Genomic DNA, 22097 nt, shown 5'->3' with positions numbered 1-22097 from the left:
TTTTGTAAGTTGCGCCCGCCATTTTCTTGTTTACCCACGCAACCAGTGGTCGAAGTGTCGGCTACTCATTCGAAAAGACGGAAAACTTTTTTGTTTTCTCGAATAATAATTATTCTGTTATTCACTCATAGTTTAACAAAAGTAGCTAGAGGAGTAAAAGACGAAACACCTTTTTTTAGGTTTTTTGAATAATGATAATTCTGTTAGTCATAATTTAACAAAAGTTGAGTAATATGCGGGAAAACACTTTCACACATATTAAACAGGTATGGTATATCAGAACTATAAAGATCTCATGACATGAAATGTTTTTGTCTTTTGTAATGTGAAAATAAAAACAAATAATGTATGTCATCCTGTTTTTGTCAGCCTACTACCCGCAGGCTCACCTGGCCCGCTCATTTTAACCAGATCCAACAAAAAGCTAGAATTAAAGAATTCATTTTTAACCTCATGATTATGACAAAGATACCTTGTTAATTCTGGTCCTCGAGATTCTATATCAAGTCCAGTGCGGCTCTATGGTTGGGCACCACTGCGTTACACCCATTTTATTTATATATGATATGGGCACGAAATATTAAGATATCAACAAATTGTTATAAATTCATGCAAATACATTTCAGAATGAAACAATTAATGATTTTCAAATCACCATAGACTACCTCTTTTTGCAAGTAGATTAATAAGAGAATATTGTTACTTTGTTTCAAGTTTCCAAACATCAAGCTATGTTGATCAAGAAATAGAAAGATATTGAAGATAAACAAAATGTCAAGACAGGGTGTGCAGAAAGGTAGGACTCCCAACAAGCCCTTGAAGGTGAGTATGATTATGCCCTGTAAGTTCCCTACAAATAGCCAATGTGCTAGCTTCCAAGTTGTGTCTTTCCAGAGGGAAAGTAAATGACAGTTATTCTATTTTGTATTTAGAAAGCACAATATGGCCCTCGAGCAAGTATTCCCCCATCACGTGCCGGCTCCTTACAGACACGACAGATGACTGGTTCACAAGGCAGAAACACGGCACTGACACCAGGCAGAGCAGCAAATGATGTAAGTCTATTATATACCTACTTTCTTTTCCTTGTATTTATCTACTTTTTTCTAGCTCACACATTTAAATGTGATCAATTAAGCTGTTACTTAATTAGGAACGAAAGATTGTAACCTAACGAAATCATATCTTTTATCTCTTGTTGGTTTAGACACGAATCCAGTATGTAGCTCCTCCAGAATATGACACAGTGGGGTTGATGAACTTGATTCAGACATACCTGGACAAAACTGGTCTAGAGAAGAACTTTTTTCAGCTACTTCACTTACTTCTGCAGAGAGAGGAGTTACCGTACAATCCTTATTCAGATTTGGCTCTCAAACTACGGCCATATGCTGAGAGGTTAGTTTTGGTTCTTAGGGTACTACCAAGCTTAATGAATGTGTAAGGATCTGAAAGTATCCAGCCTAGTTCGTGACAGTATGTGGACTATTGTGACACAATCTGTTCAGTAAATTTGTTATTGTGTAGGTGTCATTATATCTAAAAATCTGTACACCTGTTCATTCAGTATCAAAAGACACAAGGGCTATTGGTTTTGGAGTATTGCCTTTGTAGGAATTTAGATTATTGTCTTCTTCTACTACTACTACTACTAAAATTAATTTTTGTACTGCAAATCCCCCAGTTATAGATGAGCTTATATGCAGGTTATTCCTTTTGCTTATATAGTCTCACAACTATAAAGAAAGTGTCCAGCATGTATTTAAATGGAGATAAAGGCAGTTCCATTCTGATAGCTGTAGCACAGGGGTGGGCAACATACGGCCCGCGGGCCGGATCCGGCCCGTGACGTGATTTTGACTGGCCCGCAGACTGTTTCTGGTCGTACATGATAATGTGGCCCGCGGCCACATTCTGCCGTAATCTCCCACTACATGTACTAATTACTTGCTTACTGCGTCGAATAATAGTGACTGTTAGTTATTTTTTGGTTCTTTGTTTTCTTTGTTTATTTGATTCTTTGTTTTCAGTTAGAATTAGATTTAGAGGTCGGCAAGAAAGCAGTATGTTTGTTGTGCAGTGAAAGTGTTGCCGTGATGAAAGAGTACAATGTTAGCCGCCATTATGCGACGAAACATGCAGGCTATGGCAGAACTTTATCAGCAGCGGAACGACAAACAAGAGCAACAGAACTGGACAGAAAACTTGTAAAGCACCAGAATGTATTCGTAAAAACCGAAGTAGCCCAGAAAGCTGCTACTCATGCCAGCTTGGTGGTCGCATACAACATTGCCAAGCACAGCAAATCGTTCAGTGATGGTGAATTTGTCAGAATATCACAACACACTTTCCAGCACTGGAGACTATGGCACCCCAGATGATGTCAACTGAGAACTACACCAATATGATATCTACACTGGACAATGAATTTGCTCGTCGTTTTGCGGATTTCCAGAAACTTGCTGCTGAGTTTGATATCTTGTCATCCCCGTTTAAAACTGACTTTGAAAAGGTTCCGGATGCTCTGCAGCTGGACTGGATTGACCTGCAGTATGACTGTACTCTGAAAGAGAAATTCCAATCTGAAAGTATTGACAAATTTTTTGCATCACTGAATGAGTCCAAGTTTGCCAACCTGAGAGAGATGGCCATGAAACTTGATGTTCGGGTCTACATACATTTGTGAGCAAATATTTTCGACCATGAACATTAACAAGACAAATCTGCGTTCCAGTCTAACTGATGTTCACGTGCAGTCGTTACTGAGGATGTCTACGTCCGACATGAGCCAGAGTTCAAGCAACTTGTTGACAACTTTGATCAGCCGCAGCTGTCTCATTGACTTCAGCAGCTATTGAAGTACGTTACCTTAACATCATTAAATACTGTTTTCGGTGTCTATGCTTTAAAATTAAAGTTTACAAGTTTACATTAAACACGATTTATTCCTTGCATATGTAGATAAATACGCGATTAAGGCATTGATCCAGTAATCTGGCCCGCCAAGGACTTCATTTCCCCATATCCGGCCCGCCGATCAGAGAAGTTGCCCACCCCTGTGTAGCATGATGTGGTTACCAGACAAATCAAGAGGGCATATCATAGTAAACCTGCCATGACTTTGTTTTTAGCATGTTATAAAATTGTGCATCAAAGACAATTTCAGGTTAACCTTTTCATGCAGGTTTATCATGTACACAGACACAGATGACCAGATTGATCATATGACCAGTAAGTCATTTTGCTTAACTGTAAGATATTATTTTTTATGGTGAGTCTCTGTCTTTAAGGAGTGTCCCATAAATACATTAATATATGTATAATATATACAATTATTTTGCTATCTCAGCACTAACACCATAAAACCAACGGAAACAATGACTGCACAGATATATATATGTTTAAAGCATAATCTCAAATGTATCAGGATTTGTGATAATACACAAACCTTCATCAATATGTTAGGTACAGTTCTAGGTTCTAGACTGCTTGACATGTTGCAGCTATACCTCTGAAGGAAACTAGTCTCTTGAACTTGTACACCATCAAGAGTTCTGAGGCAGTTTGGGGCCTGAAGAGCATTCTACGGACTGTCAATGTAGGAGCCTTGCAGAAGTATCGATGGTTGATTGAGGATGTCACACCAAAACAGGACAGCATGTTTCAAAAGGAAGGCTATTCTGTAAGAGCTAATTTCTTCTTTGTTCTGTTGACATGACTGTATGGAGTTCACCCTACTAGTTACCCAATTCCAGTTATTCACTCCTGATTGGTCAGAAATGACCAATGAATGGGGAGCACACAAACTTGAGACACTCACCCCCTCCCTTCTCATCCTGTTTTGCTTATCCAGTGAGTTCACCTCTTCAGTTTGTCACCCAGCATTGACTATTTAGGTAGTGTATTTGCTGCCTTGTTTGGTTTTAGGTGTAATAAGAACAAACCTTATACATGCCTGTGGTGGAGCCCATCTTCTTAAAGGTCTCAAATCCTGGCCATATTGTTTGCATCCTATGTACAATGAAGCCCATGTCATACCTGTGCTTATAGTATCCTACCCATTGTACCAGAGTTTATGTCTCTCTTCAGTTACCAATATCATGGCCATCTGACCTCCACATGTCGCACAATGTCTCACCAGTGCAGTTCTAGCTCATGAGACAGTTATTTTAGTTTGCCAGACTCGTGTAATGTGTGGACATTCCACGTTCCAATCGATGTCTCTTCTGTCAATTTTATATCTGTTTTGGTTCCAGTTGCACATTGAACATGGGGCTTCTCAAACTACTATAGAAAAATGGAAGAAAAGGATCCATTTTTTTATTATAAAATTCCCTTATTTATGTAGCAAAATATATTAAGCTCATAAGGAAATATACAAGGGAATATAATGGTGAGTGGGTTGCTTGAGTTTGTGGGCTTCCTGTTCATTGGCCCAATCTGCAAGTGTGAGTGGATAGCTGAAACTCAACATAGTCATGTCATCTGGTAATTACTCAAATAAAGGAATTTTACTACCAAAATGGTATTTCTTTTTCATACTGGGTATTGATAATTTGGATACATTTTAAATGCTAGTCAAATGGATGTAGATAGTAATCACAGGTCAGATTTATTTCCTCAATATTATAATAGAAATAATTTAGCCATGTATTTGCTATGACTGTCACATATGTTTCTCTCTCGTAGTTAAAAATAAAACAGATTTGAAATAAATGTACATACCTTTGCATTTTCATCATAGGTCAAATATTTTCATTTTCCATCATAAGAAGGAAAAATGATGTAGCATGTATAATTTCCTTTGAAGAAAATGTGTGTGTGTATTTATGTGAGAGAATGAGAGAGAAAGAATGCATTGGTAACTTGCAAATGTTTAACTCTTTTTCATCAAATTTTGAAGACTCAGGTGATGGCTGCATTAGTTGGAGCAGCAGTATTTCATGGTTCTTTCTATTCTGAATGCTACATTGTTCAAGTTCGTCTGGAATATCTGGTGACAGGCTCAGACCTGGGAACTGTAAGTCAGCAAAAGGATAAAGAAATTTTAAAATAATTTATAGTTCCATACTTTCTTGTAATGTGATCAAAACAGCATTCAGTTTACTTAGTTTTGATTTGTTGTATTTACATAGAATACAGAGGTTCTGTTATGAAAGAACTGGTATTTTGTAGTTTGGAAGTTTGTATAAAGTATATATTTTTAAAGCTGCAGAGCATTCACTCTTCCATTTTTTTTATCTGCTTGCTTTTTTTTTTTTCTTTGAATTCCTTCTTTGCTCAGAATCATGAATCATGGTTCATCCTCTACTTCTGTAACAGGGTGTTGAAATTTTCATCAACAGTATTATGCTTGACATAGATACTATGGCTGAAGGCCACACACCACATGTCCTTCTTGGTAAATATCAAATAGTTCTGAGTCACAGTATCTGTATCATTTTCTTTGTCTTCTGAGGATTGGATGCTTATGAGAATGAATACAAATGCATGTGCACATGCATGTACATATTTATGAGATATCAGCCAAGGATCGACCTGCACAGGAATGCAGGTGGAATGTGTATAGAATGTGTGCACATGTGTGTGCACTTGCATGAGAGAGAGTACCACTGAAGTGCTTAAATATGAGTAAATCTCATAGGAATATATGTCAAAACTTACAGTTTACTGTCTATCCAGTTACTGATGTTTAACTCCCACGTTTTGCTACATCCATATTCCATGTTTATCAATCAGGAGACGCATGATAAAAACACAGGTTTTCTTCTTTTCTAGGTCTGAATGTTCCCGTTGAAGATGATGAAGTTTGGGAACAACAATTTTGGGACATAGAAAGTATATCTGATAACAAGGTACCTAAAAAAGGAATTTGCTGATATATGGCTTTTATGTTGGATTTTTAAAGAAATTTTTCAAATGTTATAGAACTGCTGGTAAAGCTGTTGTGATATCCACATTTAGATTCAATTTGCTGAGAATTATGTTTATTTCTGTCATTCGGTTGGGGCATATGTTGCGATGTCTATTTTTGTCAATAGTGTATGTCACTGTTGTGCATTATCATATGATATCTTATTACTGCAGGAAAATCTTCTGCAGCTTATCAGCAATGCTGTAGGTTTCTCAAAGAACATAGTTGCAGAGGTGAGAGATGACTGTAGACTCAATGTCTAGCATAAATTATTATCTGTGTCATTTATCATACTTGTGTCTAGTCAATTAATGTAAGTCAGCTTATTGAAGATCACACACACACACACAAACTTACATAGTCACTCATTCACTGTTTCAGAACTTACTGACAAGCATTTGCAATAGGTCTTAAGCATATTTTAAGCTGGGATTGTGAATAAGAACTAAATTTAAGTTAATTCAAATTGTTCAGACTGCCATAGTCATTATGAAAAATGTCATTTATTTGCTTCATTTGTAAACACTTTTAGTAGTTAGTGAGAAAGTTTCACACAAAAGCAACAATTCTTTGATCATGTTTAGCATCAGGTATCTCGATATTAATTCTTATGTGTAATGTGTGTGTAGAGAGAAGGGTGGAGAGATTATCAGCTATGCAACTACCAGTTGTAAATCATTGCATAAAAAGAATAAATATTAAAATCAACAAAAGAAACCTTGATGAATCACTTCAAATGTTAAAGATTGAAGAAATTATTTACCATGTCAGAAGACTTATGAGAGATGGAGGCAGAAGACTGAGAATAAGTTTTTAATAAATATGTATTTATTGTTAATAGTGGCACCTTAGAACATAATTATTCTGCCTTTAATAATTAATAATTATGCTTGCATAGTGTATCTTCAAAGTGGACCCATCACAAAAGAGCTACATCCGAGGTCAAAAGCAATACTGTCTCAACTTCATCACTGTTGTGGAAAACAATTTGAAAGAAGAAGGGTAATAGAACCAAATATTTTACCTATGATAAAAGATTGTTATTATAATAATAATAAGATGAAGAAAATATAGTTCTTTTTCATGCTTGGGAGTGAGCTCAGTTCACTTGAACAAAAGAAAAAAATGAGAAACAAATAATATAACACTGTTGCAAACTACAGAAACAATTAAAGGTTTGAAGAAAGACATTAATTTGTGCTTTAGTCTTTTTTACTTTTTATGTTTTATTTTATTTTACTGTAACAAGTGTAATAAACTTGTGTGACCCTGGCAATTGTTGTTTTCTTCTTCCTTCAGGCTTCAGAGTTTTGCAGAGTTTCCTATGGGTTCACTTCATGAGGGTGTATTTCTCAATCAGACTCAGGCTGAAGCATATATCTCAATCTTTGCTCCACAGACATCAGCTGCAGACACAGAGAACATCAAACGCACCTCAGGTTTAAATATTTCCTCATTGTATACAAATTATTGTTGTCACCCACTAGAAGTTAGGAGTAGCAAGAGATGGCTGAAAGGAAAATAAAAAGATTGTTAAGGCTGAAAAGAGGGTGGTTCGGGTGGGGTGGATGGGTGGATTTACTTGATATAAATCAGGGAAAATATTGTGGTTTGATGAAAACTAAACAAGAGGCTGTAATTTCTAAACAGCAACTGCCTATAGTTTTTTTGTGAAATAAATGTTAGATGAAATAGTAACTTTTTACAATATGTTTGGTATTTACAGCACGACCTGCAAAGTCAACCACCAGAGGTCAAGAGAACGGTCGAAAGCGACCATCCATGGTCATTGAAGATGATCGAACATTAATTCATCGTCATGTCCATGCAAGAATTGAGCAGATGAAACCAACAAAAATACGCATTGATGGATTTAGAATAGGGGAGGACGCTGGCTTTGGACCTTTTGCCTGGCAGATCACAAGCCCTATAAAGTTAGCACTTTCTGATTCAGGACTGTGTACAAATATTATTTCGGGAAAATTTCTGTTCATATCAGTCTGGTTTCGAGAGAGAGAGCTTCAGCTTTGTTTAGCTCTCATGCTATTGGGTGTAGGAATATTATGGCACTTGAGGTGATCGAGATCAGATTAGAGACAGCTTTTATATTATGTTATGAAATAAATCTTAACATAATATTGCCAAAACCAGTAGCATTAACTTAATGACATATCTGGCTGTTTCATACGTCTTTAGGTCAAATCTACAGAGGCGCATTGCACAGTTTCATCCTCAAGCCCAGCTGTTTGACATTGTTTATCATGTCTTGCTGCTTGGTCTCATGGACAGGTTAGCATACTCATCCAACTGCTTTAGTTCTTTAGTTTGCTTTATGTCATGTTTATACATCCGCTTTTTTGTGCACCATTCTGGAATGGTTGTTCAGCAATACTGATTCCATAAAAGTTGATCAGCAGGACTGTATGCTGGCAACAGGAGTCAAGTTACTTGATTGCAGTGCATGCAGTCTCTCATTCATGTTTATGACCTCTACTGCTTACTGATTTCTTTGTAGTTTAAAGTTTTTGTACAGATTCGAAATAGTCTGAAGGCATGTTTCCGTTTCAAAAGTAGTATTGTTTCTTATCGAATATTAGATGCAAAAACTAACACCATGACTGAAAGTGGGCAACAACCCTGTTATTAGAGGGAAGTTAAAGGGGAGGTAAGATCCCTACCATGGATGGTAACTTTACTTTTATTGTGTGCTGGGAAAGGAAATGCATAAATGAATCAGTGGGGGGAGGAGATGAGAGGTACAGTAATGCAGGTCTTCTAAAGTAACTAAGGTGCTCAGAAAGCAAAGGTCCTTCACTCCATCATAATATAATGAAATGCCAACCTAAGAAGGATGCAAGCATTTGCTACTGACCAATGACTGGGCTTACAGTTATTTAAGCAAATGTTTTACTCAAGAACTATTGACTGTTCTAGGGAACTGCTGTATTGAAATGCTAAACAAATTCTCAATAAAGTTACATAACTTGAAACATTATTTCATACATGATGTCTGGATTGAGTTAAAGAGATCCCATATAGCTATGTCATTAAGGAGCCTGACTTCAGAGCAGTCTTTGGAGGTGTACTGTGGCCAATGACAGGAAACTCTTTCTTTGCACCTGATATAATGTGCAGCAGGCTTAAGGAGATGATATTCGGCTTTTGCTTTCTACTCATTATTCCCAAGATACAATCAACAATTTAGCCGCCAGGATTTTTGGACTTCTTCCATTTATAATGTCCTTGTACATATACCAGTAATTGTTTAATGTGGATTCATCTTTGTTTCTTTTTATTATTTTGCCTTACACTGCAGATCATTCTTTGATGTAAGCTTGATGCATGAGTTGTACCGCTTATGTCATGGCACAGCTGGACGCCTCCACATGTTGACAGAGCAAAACAAAGCACTCCGTGGTCTCATCAGAGGGCTTATTGAGGTAAGAGATAATTTCAAAAAAATTGTAAGACTTTTTTTCCTTTAGTTTTTAGTTGATGATGATGATGATGATGACGACACATTGGTGTCACAATGTTTGAGCGCTGAACTTATTTTTTAATGCTCTGATGAATTTCCACTGAACTGCTGAGTCTTTATGTTGATCCATGTCAAAGCCTGGTTGTCTTTGTTCTTCCATCTTCGCTTTTCTAAGCTTTAGAGCAAGTTATGGTCACTACCTATGTCTGCTTTCTTTTGACTCTGACGCTTAAAGTGTGTGCCTCCATATGCCTTGAATGATAATGTGGTATGTCTGACTTTCTGTCCTACCATTAGGTGACTTCCAAGTCACTTTGGGGATCTTCTTATGTTGAAAAATTTTTCCTCCAATTACGAGGTTGTTTTCTTTGCAAAAATCACACAATCTGCTGCCATTGTTAGTTATATACCCTATACCTTCCTTTTCCATGGTTCTTTCTCTTCCTTCATATTGCCTACTCTAGCATTGAAATCTCCCTGTACTATTATCATGGGTAGGGATGCTTTCAATTTCTGCTTGTAAGCTGTTGTAGAAATCTATTTGTCCTCTTCCTCTGCCTCATCTGTGGGTGCATAGCAGGTCAGGATGAAAAGCATGATGAATCTGGAGTTGTGCCTGATATACAGCAGGTGTTCGCTGATTGGCTTCCAGGAATAGGGAGTTCTTGTGTTGTTTTTGGATAATCATTGCAACACCTTCTCTGTGTTAGTCATTGTTCCTTCCAGACCACAAAATAGTGTCACCGTTTGCAAGTGTTCTCTTTCCTTGGCCTGTCCAGTGTGCTTCTGTAATTCCAAGAAGATCAAATGAGGGCCTGTGCTAACTTTATTTCCTGTTTGGTTCAGTATTCTCACATTCCAGCAATCAATAGTTTTTGGGTGGAGCAGGTATGCTGTCAGGTTGGGAACATCCTTTCGGCTTTGGTCCCCAGCCATCATAACTCCAGTTATCTGGTCTGCCTCTCCACTGTCACTAGTTACGGTTTCTGAAGCTGTATCTTTTTACAGGAATGACTTGTTAGTCCATTGCCCAACCCCTGTAACCTGGAGGACCGACAGATCACTCTTAGTCTCGTGTATATCCTTGTTCTGTCTGACATGGGTAACTCTGCCAGGAACTAGTGCTCCCATTGGTTTAGTTCTAAGGGTCATCAAGACACGCAATCTCCCTGACGATGGCAAGGCGTAGTGGTCCATCATGGGTGAGAATGTAAATCTATGGTTTATAATTTCCTTTTTCTCATTGTAAAGATGTTTTGTGATGAGGCCTGCTATGTGTTCTGTGTCAATCAGTTATAAGATAAAGAATTATTTGGGACTGATAAATCCTCTCACTTTTCATTATTTCAGATTGATGAGATTTCTCTTGTTCGATCTCATATTCAACAGTATAGAAACAACCTGGATGAAGTCTTAGCACACAGTCTGTAAGTTTTTTTTGTGAAAGTGAATTATGATTTCTTTGGATGATATCTTTTTGCTGTTTTCTATAATTATTTTCTGTCTTAATTTGTTACACTTTTCAAACTTTTCTTAGCCTTTCTTTTTATTTGTTTTGAAACATTTACATAAAAAAAAAGTTTATATCTTATTTGTGAAGTATAGGGCTGACAACATGCTTTTTGTCAGTCATCTGGATAGGTTTATGTAACTGTAGAAGGATTTTTTAAAATGAGTTATACTGTACAATGTTGTATTCAAAGGAAATACTTAAGTCAGTGACCTGTACTTTTCCATAACCTTAAATTAAAAAAATTAAATGTTTAAATTAAATTAAATGTTTCAGTCATGATCGCAGCACAGAACTTGTCATGGTTGGAAAAGCAATGGTAGCAGAAGTCAACAGACTGCTGCAACCATCAGACTTTGACATTAGTTCTAGCACCTACATTGATCAAGTGAGTGCCATGTGCTTTAAGTATTTTTGTGTGTGTGCTAGGACTCCTTAAACTATGAAACTGGGTTTTTAGGCATATGTGCATGCCTGTGTGCATACACACATGAGTAAGAGAAAAGCATTACATATGTATATGTGAAAATGTTGCAGTTCTATAAACATTGTCAATTGGGTTCACAAAGACTAGTGATGTGTTACAGATTATAGCAACACTTCGCAGTTTATACAGCTTTAGTACCATGCTACTGATCGAGCTTGCAGAAGACAGCATGCACTGGTGTCCACATCTTAAGGCAGGTACACCTTTGTATTCTTATCTGCACTGTTTGGGTGCATTTCTACCCTGTACTTGATTGTATCAAGTCTTTCAAGTCTGGCTTGTTTATCTTTTAATTCTTGCTACTGATGAAAGAGGATTTGTTGGGTTTACACAACTATAAAATGTCACATCTTACAAAATATACATTTTGGCAGGAACCTAGTTCCTAGACATCCATTATCAGTATTAAAATTAATAAAATGGCATTGGGTTTGTGGTGAATAGCAGCTAGACCCCTAAATCTTTTTCCTAATTACATAGTTTAGCACCCTGATAGAAACCATCATCAGCACCAGCAGAACCTGTACTGTACCACAACTTCCTAGAATTTAAGAAGACTTTTGACAAAGTCTGGCAGAAGGGGCTATGGAATGTGATGCAAAAAGTTATCAGAAAGGGTTTCGTCCAAGTCACTGAAGCTTGTATAATAGCTCAATGAGAGCAGTACTGCTGGATAACTAAAGACAAGCATTCTTTCATGAAATGGTGCCTCCTGCGACCTGTGCTGTCAACACTTGCAGAACGTCATGCACGAAACCCTTCATGACCATCACTTTTTCATTTCTGTTGGGAGAAGGTTGATTTGCAACCTATGCTTTGCAGATGACTTCATTTGGATAGCAGGCACTAACATAGAACTGCAATACTAATAGACAGACAGTTCAAATGCATATCAAATGGAAACCAGCACTCTTAAGAGTAAAGTCGTGGTCAATGGCAATGACAAAGTAGATATTTGCATTAACAGAGTATGGCTTGAAGAGGTAAATAATTTTTAATTCTTGGGAGCCACCCTCTTGAAGAATGACAGATCTACAAATTGTGAATGGAAATAATTAAGATGTCAATACCAATTATTGAATTCATAATTGTGTCTTGGATTGCCTTTCCCTTTGATGTTAAAAATAGTGTCATCAGATAAATACAATTTTTTCGATTTAGGACATGATCTCCAAACTACATCAAACATTTCCTGAAGAGGTACTGAAACCTCCGACACTCATTAGAGATGAAGCAACTACTGGTGTGAGTTGTTTCCTGTTTCTGTCTATTCTGTAATACATATACTCATCATCTTATTAATGTTGTAAATTTTGTTGCACATAAAAGATAGTAACTAGTACAGCTCTATTTTTGTAACATATTAACTATAAATGTGCTACAATAAAGCTTTAATATATAACCTTCTTCAGAAGTTGAAAAATAGCATTTTTGATCATCAAATTACTTTCTTTGGGTAATTACCAGATGACCTGACTCGCTAGCTCCCTCATGCCTCCCACAGTGGTTTTTTCTCAGCCATGTGAAAAACTGGTAAGAGAGAGAGAGAGCACACTGGCTGGAAAGGGCTGAATGGGGGTGGGTGAGTTGGTCAAATTTGTTGGTCTGGTCTGACCTGTTGGGAATAGATAGCTGGAATTGAGGTAGCTCGTCAAAATAACTGCGTATAGCCATATTATCTGGGATAGCACAAAGAAGAAATAACTTTTGGAGACATATATACATGTTTACTTTCAATAGCAGGGAGCTCCTCTTGGAGATGGAACTGACATTTACAAACATGGATGGAAGATGAACAGATCAAAAGTCATGAGAAATCAGGTAAATTTTTGTAAGCCATTACTTTGGATGTAGAAAGGCCCTTGAATTAGCATGATATCATGGGATATCAGATTCTGCAGGCCTTATGTCTAGTCTCTTTCAGATTTTTTTGATATTTTAATTTTAATTTTTTTTCTGTTATCCATACTTTGAGCTAACCTACATAGTCTAATGAGCTCTTTCCTTGTGGGATTTACAGTAATCAGAGTTTGTGAATATTTACTAGTTTACTTGTATACTTTTTTGTCAACATTATCTAGTACTACTTGTTTCGGCATGGGTCTTCATTTGCTGTTTACTGAGGATTGCTGGGAACTTGGCATGCTTATGGCTTACCAATAAATCCCCAAGTTTGGTGTAATCTTGTCTTTGCTGGGTCAGGGGAGACCATATACGTTTTTATCTAATTTCTATAAGTTACATGATTACGTGCTGTACATTAATTTTGGGTGTGTATGCATGTGTGCATCTTGTACTTGCAGTAATTAACATCCAGATGTGTGTCGAGAGAGATGTGTCACCTCAGATCATGAGAACTGAGAGTGTCCTCATCAAAGTAAGGCATTAACTCACAGTGCTTGACTTAATGAATTGTACAAATAGTGTCTTAATAAAGAAAGTTTGTTTAATATTTAACGTATAATATTTTGTAATATTTTGACAACAGATATGTCATGGTACATTTACAGTTTTTACTTCAGTTTGCCTGCTTATATATATATATGCATTATGAAGTCATTGATAAGCTTGCTTGAAAACATATTTATATGTATATTTCTGATACATTCAATGAATACATTACCTTTTTGAGCTTTAGAAAAAGATATAAATGATTTTATTCACCTTTTTCACATCTAGCATGGATGTTTATATTTGTTCCTTTTCATTTAGCAGTATGCCAAAATACTAAAATTAAGCAACATTAAATTTCAAATATGAAAATACGGATTACATAAATTTGTAAAATTCATGTGTTAATTAGTACATCACAGATACTCACTTGGATGAAGTTTGGCATGGTTTCCTGGTCAGCCTTAAAGATTCCATGTTCATGCCTGCAAACCCATACCCCCAGTTCCTTGGTCTTATGAGGGCTTGTTGCATGAAGTGAGTTATGATTAGTCTTTTACTAAGGCACACCACACTGTATACCCGATCTTTCATGCCACCAATGTATTACTTCTGTGTCCTTTACAGTTGTCATTACTACTACTGGCACCAGTGACTTCCATAACCACTGCCTCCACCACCACAATCACACTTGATAATGTATAACATGCTAATTTGGTGTGATAATTGTAATATCACTATCTGGCATTATATAATTATAACATGTTATCCACGTTATTCTCTCTCTCTTCTCAGAACAAGATAATATCTACAAGATATCTTTATCTGTGCATGTGTGTTTTCTTAGAATGGACCTGTTTTATGAGAAAGTATCTACCCTGGAGAGTCGTTTAATGACTTCAGGGATATATATCATTGATGCAAACAATTTCATCTTTCACCTTCCAGGCTGTGATGCCTTTGGTAAGTGTAAACATCTCTTTCATAATCCTAAATGGATTTGCAATTATCTTACAATTTGCCAATAAACTTGAATCCAAATTTTTTCTTTCTGCTTCTAGAGTTTGCTCTGCTCTTTACATTTTATTTTAAGAATACTTTGGAATAATTTAAACTATAAGTCTGCTAAGCTAGTGGCAATTTCCTTTCATTCTGCTGTATTCTACTTTGTTTTATCATTATTCCATTTTTTGGCTACATTTTCTGTTTTAAAAATAAATGTGTCATTCCAAACACATTTGTAAGTAACATTTACTACATTTTCTTCTGGGATCATTAAAATGTTTTTGAAATGAATATCTAAATATCAATACATTGTTGATTTATCAGTTCTTGGCTGTTGTGTAACAGGCCCAGAAAGTGCATTGATAATGATGGATCCTGGAGCCTATGTTCCCATCTACAAGTTAATTGAAGAGAATTTAACAAACAAGAGCTACATACATCGCAAGGGGCCATACAGGGTGAGAAGTTTCATGAAAATAGAGTTAACAGTCTTAAGTGAAGCAGTTGCCTAGCGATATTTGCATGAAAGTTATCCTTGGTAAATGACAATCCCTTTGTTAATGTGTTCTTTTGGATGTCTGCATAAGCAACTTTAGATAAAAGCAAAATGTATTGTTGCAGACTGTGGTCACCAAGCAAACTCCATATTTTAGCCTACCTCTGTGTTTGGGTACAAATTTCAAGATCTCAGGCTTAGATTGAGACCAGGCTAACTTATCATTATTTCCATATAATTAGCACCATATAGTAGCAGTACATCTCGTCTTTTAGCAAGACCCAAGCCTTGGTGTATCAGGAATGAATGCAATAAGTGTCAGTTGGATGTGAATACATCAGTCTAAATGTCTATGCTCATATACAGGCATGCATATACTTCAACTGTGAGAAAATCTCTGTGGATAGGTTGGAATCTGTCTGGGTATGGTTGCTCCAAGCACACTATATGGCAAAATGTCTCCATACCTCCATTCCATTGAGCTGCATGAACATTACTATATCCAGGGACCATTGGGCTGTGAAGCAGATGCTAGACAACTGTTTGGTCGAATGGGTGAGCTTCAGTGTGTTGGTGAGAAGAATAGAAATGAGTGAGAACAGTTGTGTTAGTGATAGAGGCAACAAATGGATCAGGTCTTCTATGTTGATGATAAGTGCAGCAAAAAGGTACAGACTTCTGTGCCAGGGTTTCATTAGTTATCCTTGACAATATTATAGAAGACACTTTTTTTTTTAGAAGTTTTTGAAAGAGAGATTAATTTGAAGTTTATGAAGTGAGATAGTTGGGTGCATGGCATACGATTTCTCAGGATGATTAGTTTCCTGCCTTTGTAGTTTCTTTTGATGCTGGAGGTGACATGCTTTTTTCTGTTTTCAGTGCAAGCTCATGTGGCAGAGATGATTGATCTTGCTAGCTTTCCTGTTTATGGCATAGTGATGGGAAATGACAAAATCAGGTGGTCGTGGGTGGATATTATCAACAAACGACAAGGTTTTTGGGAAGAGCTGGAGATGGTCTGTGCCCGCAAGGAGCCGATTGTACTGAAGGTGAAGTGTTGTGATTGCATGTAATTTATTATGTAAATTACTTTTCTTCTGCTTCCCACATGAGTGGTGGCTGAGGAGTGCATAATAATAATCACAATAATAATCAGTATTTATAAGGTGCTTGTTCAACAGATAATAGCTGCACTCATTCAGTCATGCACACCATTCAAAAATCAATAAACATTGCAGCAATTAGCAGTTCATGTACCTAGAAAAACAGAACTGGGGCAAGCAAGATAAGATCTGATGAATAAAGGAAGTATTTTTTGGACATGTACACCAGCCAAACACTTGCATGATACAAACATGTACATGATGTAGACAAGAAGCAATTTATGTACAAATGCTTAGTGAGGGTTTGCTGATTCTAACCATGTACCATCATAAACATGAAGCTTATGTGGAAATTTTTTTTTTTTAAAGTTACTTTCATTTTGCATTCTATACAGGCATACATAAAGACAGAAGACTGGCGATACTTGAGGGTGAACAAATATTTTCTTCTTCACTTCATCACAGATGACAGTCTAGAGTGAGTCTTTGTTAGATGTGTGAAAATCGCAGCAGAAGCACTACATGTAGTAACATTTCTTTTTGTTGTTTCATGAAATCGAAATTAATTTTACAATCACAAGGAATAATTGAATGTTCTAATGCAGGAACCATGAGTGACACTGAGAAAAAGACTGCGTTATATGATTTTGTAAAACCTTTTTTCATGATGCGTTGTACTCACATGTTCTGCTAACTGATACCATGGAAAGGTGGATTGTCCTTTTTCACAACATGAAATGAAAAGTAACCTAAACCTTTTGCATAAACCATGTGTAACATTTTATTTCTTACATCTCCATAACATGGCTTCCCTCAAGAAAAGTCACCACATCCATTAACCTTGTGACAATTGTTTCAGAAATACCAAGTATTTTCCTGAGAACCCTGCCATCTTCTATGAGACAGTTTTCTTCACCAAGGAAAGAGTGAGATCATTTGAGGAAACTATTTTTAGTAAAATGGTTGCAGAAATTTAAAGTGTGGCACGGAATCTGTAGAACTTTGTGCTGCTATTTATATTCCCTCTGACTTTGTTTATGTTAAATCTCAAAACTCATAAAACCATCTATTGTTAATATTTATTTCTCAATTCTCTGATTCCAGGCAGCATTTCACTATCAAAATGATGGCCCTCCTAGAGGAGGTAATCCCAACAGCTTGACTAATGCACGCATTGTAGGTCAGTATCTTGACCGTGAGATCTTGAGAACACAGGAAGAAGCTGACTGGATTATGGCTTATAGATATCTCCTGCTCAAGTCTCTTATTACTAAGGTAGGAATATTTTGCTGCTTTTTATTTTTTCTGAGCAGTACTTTTGGTTTTGTATGTCTTGCTGACATCTGATTAATCCAATCCAAGGTCCTCCTTGTCCTCAAGACAAACTTATGTGGTAAAAAAGCTTCATACCATTATCAAAATGTACATTCCATGACACATTTTGGAGCGATGGATTTTATGCTTGTGCGAAGAAAACTGAAATGTATATAAAAAAATTTCCATATCATCATGAAAAATCCATGAGTGAGATTAACACTGCTAAACATTTTGTCTTGAATATTGTATCCACATGAAAGTTGCTACTGTGAACTAAAAAGTTTCATTTTTTTTTAAAGGAGAATAAGGCAGTTATTTCATGATTGTCATACCTGGTTATTATTTTTGTTTTAAGAAAGCAAATATTTAAAAAGATATTAAGAAACCAATGTTTTTTTTTTTCTTTGGCTGTCACATTATTCCTTGTTATCTGTCTTAATTAACACCCCACCATTTTATTTGCTTGCATTAAAATGTGTTTTTCTCTTTTTTTTTTTTTTACCCATCCCCCTTTCTTAACCACAAGAATATTTGGGGTTACTGCAAAATTCTTGTAAACATGATTTCAATGTATTTTGTGTGATTCTGCTTTCTGGTAGAGAGATAGCGGAGCAGCAGCTGAGGCCTGGCGGATGTTTCACAGCGTTGCTGGACAAGCTGCATATGTTGCATCACTCTGTGAGTCTCTGCAAGATCTAGTGTTTTTAACACTGGAGTACATGGAGTATTCAAGCCAGAATGAACTCAGAGTAGCACCTGAGGAAGGTGATGGTGATAAGTATCAGCCTCCTCCTGCACAGGAAGAAACCCCTGTGAGTCATAATCTCTCCTGGATTTTGCTGTTACCAATCTTGCCCCTAAATGTGTATCTTTATTTGTAATGTAGTAAATGACAGTTAAGGTTTCATCTTCATGAGCTTTTCCTATCTTTTTTACAGTATCACTTAATGCACAGATATTTGGATGTGTGGGGAGATGTAATTTTGTTATCTGAAATGATAATTTGCACAGCAAACAAAAAAAGGTAGACAGGTTCAGCAAGTATTCAATTTTTTTTTCACTTTTGTTTTGCAACAACAATTGTTTATGCTTTACTTGTATGATTAAAAAAAATTTACGTGCAAGTCCTTTCTGTTTCTTTATATTGTTGTGCTAACAGATTCCAGTCAGCATAGAAGTTATTAACCAGATGACTGCAGCTCTCTATCAGAAGGCCATGTCAATCAGTCGTCTGCAGACAGCAATGCTTCCCAAGGCAATGCCAGACTACATGGAAGGAAAGTTAAAGACCATCATAGAACACGATGCAGTCAGTGGTGACATATTCCTCATCATAGAATATGAGGTGAGGTTGCGAGACCAGAACTATAAGCTCTTGTGAATGCAGTGATGTTGCACATCATATCTGCCTCAGTGCCATGCTTTAACTGCCATGTACTAACATGAAGACTTTCAGGAACAATGCCAATAACATTGCTGCAGCATTTACACACATTTTAGCTGAGCTACACTGTACATATTACAGATGTTCCTCTGATGGATGACATTCATAGACCAAAAGGGAGACAGATTTACAGATTGAAAACTCATTATCAATAATCAGAAATGTAGATCACCAAGAGAATGTTCACATAATCACAAAGCAGAAATTGCAGTAAAATGTTGAAGCACATGACTGGCATGTATATAAAGTCCATCACAAAGAGGACTTGGACAGTCTATCAGAGGATTTTTTTAGTTGAGATTCAGTGCAAAATTTTACTCCGGAGAAATTTTTTTTTTTAAAAGTAATTTTTGGGTGGTAGGTTATCACAACAAAATCATGTTTCAAAAACACACAGATGTGTATCATTTCTTTCCCAAGTTTACACAAGCAATTTCTGTGACAAATCATATATACAGTGTCTGTATGGGTGTGTGATAGGTATTGGTTGAATAATCGGCAACCATCAAGTATCAAGTCAAATTTCTTGGCAAATAAATGAATTCTTCTTCGTTACATCTCTAACGTACATGTAGGTATACACACATATAATTTACTCACACACAACCTGGATCAGCTAGTGCTATGACATTCCTCAGTTTGTGGACGGTATTGTTTGAGGGAAGAAACCCGGGTTCAAAACATTGTTCTTCTAGTGCCCTATAGTATTACCTAAGGACAGGAACTCAAAATATGGGCAGGCAGAGTACAAGCAGGGCCGTGTTTAGAGGTAGGCAGACAAGGCATCTGCCTTGGGACCCGTACTTTTGATAGTTGTCAGGGGCCCCACGCTTTTGATTAATATGGTAACTAGGCTTCAAATGGCAAGGGCCACATATGCCCTGTGCCTATGGCTTGGGTACGAGGGGTCCAGAGTCAGCCTTCTGTTTGACGCTTGTGGAGAACAGAGAGGCAACAGAGAAATGTGGATCTTATTGACCTATAAAAGACATGAGCCATGATGGTATCGAGGAAGAGAATGGCAATAGAAAGCTAAATTCAATTGAAATAAACATGACTGTCAGCAGTTAAACAGAGATGATAACCATACTTCGACTTCAACATCTGTCAACTGTCAAGGACTGAGTGGCGACTGCATGGAACATTTGTCAGTTCAGTCCTTATATGCTGAAATGCCATTTTCAATAGAGCCTAAACATTTCCTGCAGACCAATAGCTGACATAGCTACTACAAAAATATTTGTTAGGAGCTGTCTATTGTACTAGGGAGCTACTGCATTTTCCACTGGTTACATTTACATTTAACACATTGCGCTCACTTCCTAGCAAGGAAATGCAATATCTGTGGTCATTACTATAAGGAAACACAGTACTTGACACCAGTCTAGTGTCCTATACTCCTACTGATTTTACTGTCTGGAAGATATTTAAGTAGAGTTGCATATTAAAATAGTTTGTGCTTCCAATTTATAAAAATCACAAATGCTGCTTTTTCCTTTCAGATAATTGAATCTATTGAAGAGATAAAACAGATGTTTCTGGGCCTAACAGCCATGATAGGTGGTGACATGCACTCTACATCAACTCATGCCAAATCTGCTATTGTGAAGGCTCAGCAAGGCATTGATGTGCGACCTAGCTCTGTTGCCTCGCAGAGTTTAGTGGATCCTGACAGATTCCGAAGGTCCCGACCCAAGGCCACAAAGAAAATTCTTGAAGATGAAATGCTATATGCTTAAGAGTTGAAGATTGGTTCTTCTCAGTCAGCCGTTTTAACTTCCTCCTTTTACGGCTACAGACAGTAATATAACTATTTGGACAAGATTTGCCATTGTGAAAATTGTACATCTTTTCTTCGGGCAAAACTCGAAGGACAGGAACTGGACTGGTGCTGAAGAAGTGTTGTGATGTAAGCTTTTAGAACATGGCATCCTAGTCAAAGCCAGGCTCTCCATGCATTACAAACATGAGAAAATATCACAGATAAAATTCCTGTGACTCTCTCTGTGAAGATAATGGGAATGTCAGATGTTCTTCTGCTGGATGACATTCATGGCCAAAAGGGAGACAGATTGAAAAGTCATTGTCATTATCAATAATCAGAAATATAGATCCCATGCAGGAGAATGTACATGATCACAAAGCAGAAGTTTCAGTACAGTCACGTGACTGTTTGGCATTTACATAAAATCTATCACAGAGAGGACTTGTACAAATGACAAAACTGTGATGGCATAAGACTTACCAGCAGTCACAGAGGACATCAGGAGAGGGAAAAAAATGGCCACAGGCAAGTAAACAGTCCAGCGCAAAGCTGATAACATCATAAAGTGTAGGTTGGTACAAAAGGCATTACAAGCACAGCAAATCCAAGCAAAAAACCAAAAATGAGGAGGAAAGCTGGCACCATGGACTTACATTCGTGCTGGCACCTTCAAACCTGAAGGGACACCACTCTCAAGACTTGAATAGCCATGATAAATTTTTTTTAAAATATTTGGAAACATACTGGGTCATTTCTTTACCTGTGAATAATTTTTCTAGTTTTTCAGAATTTGGGAGTGTAAATATGCAGCTGCTGTGCATCAAATGTTGTGAAGCCTAATAAAGGACATTATTTCATGCTCACATTTAGATCTTAGGTTGAGTGAGCTTTTCCTGAAAATCTAGTGAATGGGAAGATGCTGACTGCATGCATTTTACAAGTGTCTCCTAAAATCTTTCCACCGGCAAATGTTGGGCATTAATAAACACATCCAATCCTGAATACATAAAGGTGTTCATAAGTAATGTCAGGATTCTGTTTTTGCTCATTTCCAGCTTTGAAAATTTATGCTTGGCAGACTAAGTTGTACACAAAAGCCAGAGGAAGTTCAAGAAATACAATTCTCAAAAGTATATAGAGTGAAAAAAAAAGTTACACTGATAAAAAGGAAAGGGTAAAAAGGTTAG

General features: G+C 36.9%; 1 protein-coding gene across 1 annotated transcript; it reads left to right on the top strand.

Annotated features, from left to right (window-relative positions):
* Positions 1–23: 23 nt before the first annotated feature.
* On the top strand, positions 24–21935 carry LOC112562499. The gene is made up of 32 exons (XM_025235779.1): positions 24–266; positions 715–822; positions 933–1055; positions 1208–1398; positions 3185–3231; positions 3504–3682; positions 4904–5020; positions 5323–5401; positions 5779–5855; positions 6088–6147; positions 6813–6916; positions 7214–7353; positions 7641–7848; positions 8111–8203; positions 9231–9354; positions 10743–10819; positions 11179–11290; positions 11490–11582; positions 12551–12634; positions 13130–13220; positions 13693–13766; positions 14193–14317; positions 14628–14743; positions 15131–15243; positions 15689–15836; positions 16161–16330; positions 16780–16862; positions 17244–17310; positions 17489–17659; positions 18301–18513; positions 18861–19046; positions 20648–21935. The coding sequence occupies exons 2-32, from the start codon at positions 772–774 to the stop codon at positions 20882–20884; spliced, it is 3753 nt and encodes a 1250-aa protein (XP_025091564.1). The 5' UTR covers positions 24–266; positions 715–771; the 3' UTR covers positions 20885–21935.
* Positions 21936–22097: the final 162 nt, after the last annotated feature.

The sequence above is a fragment of the Pomacea canaliculata genome, linkage group LG4, assembly GCF_003073045.1.
Source record: "Pomacea canaliculata isolate SZHN2017 linkage group LG4, ASM307304v1, whole genome shotgun sequence".
NCBI classification, from domain to species: Eukaryota; Metazoa; Mollusca; class Gastropoda; order Architaenioglossa; family Ampullariidae; genus Pomacea; species Pomacea canaliculata.
This window is presented reverse-complemented; position numbering and strand designations above follow the sequence as displayed.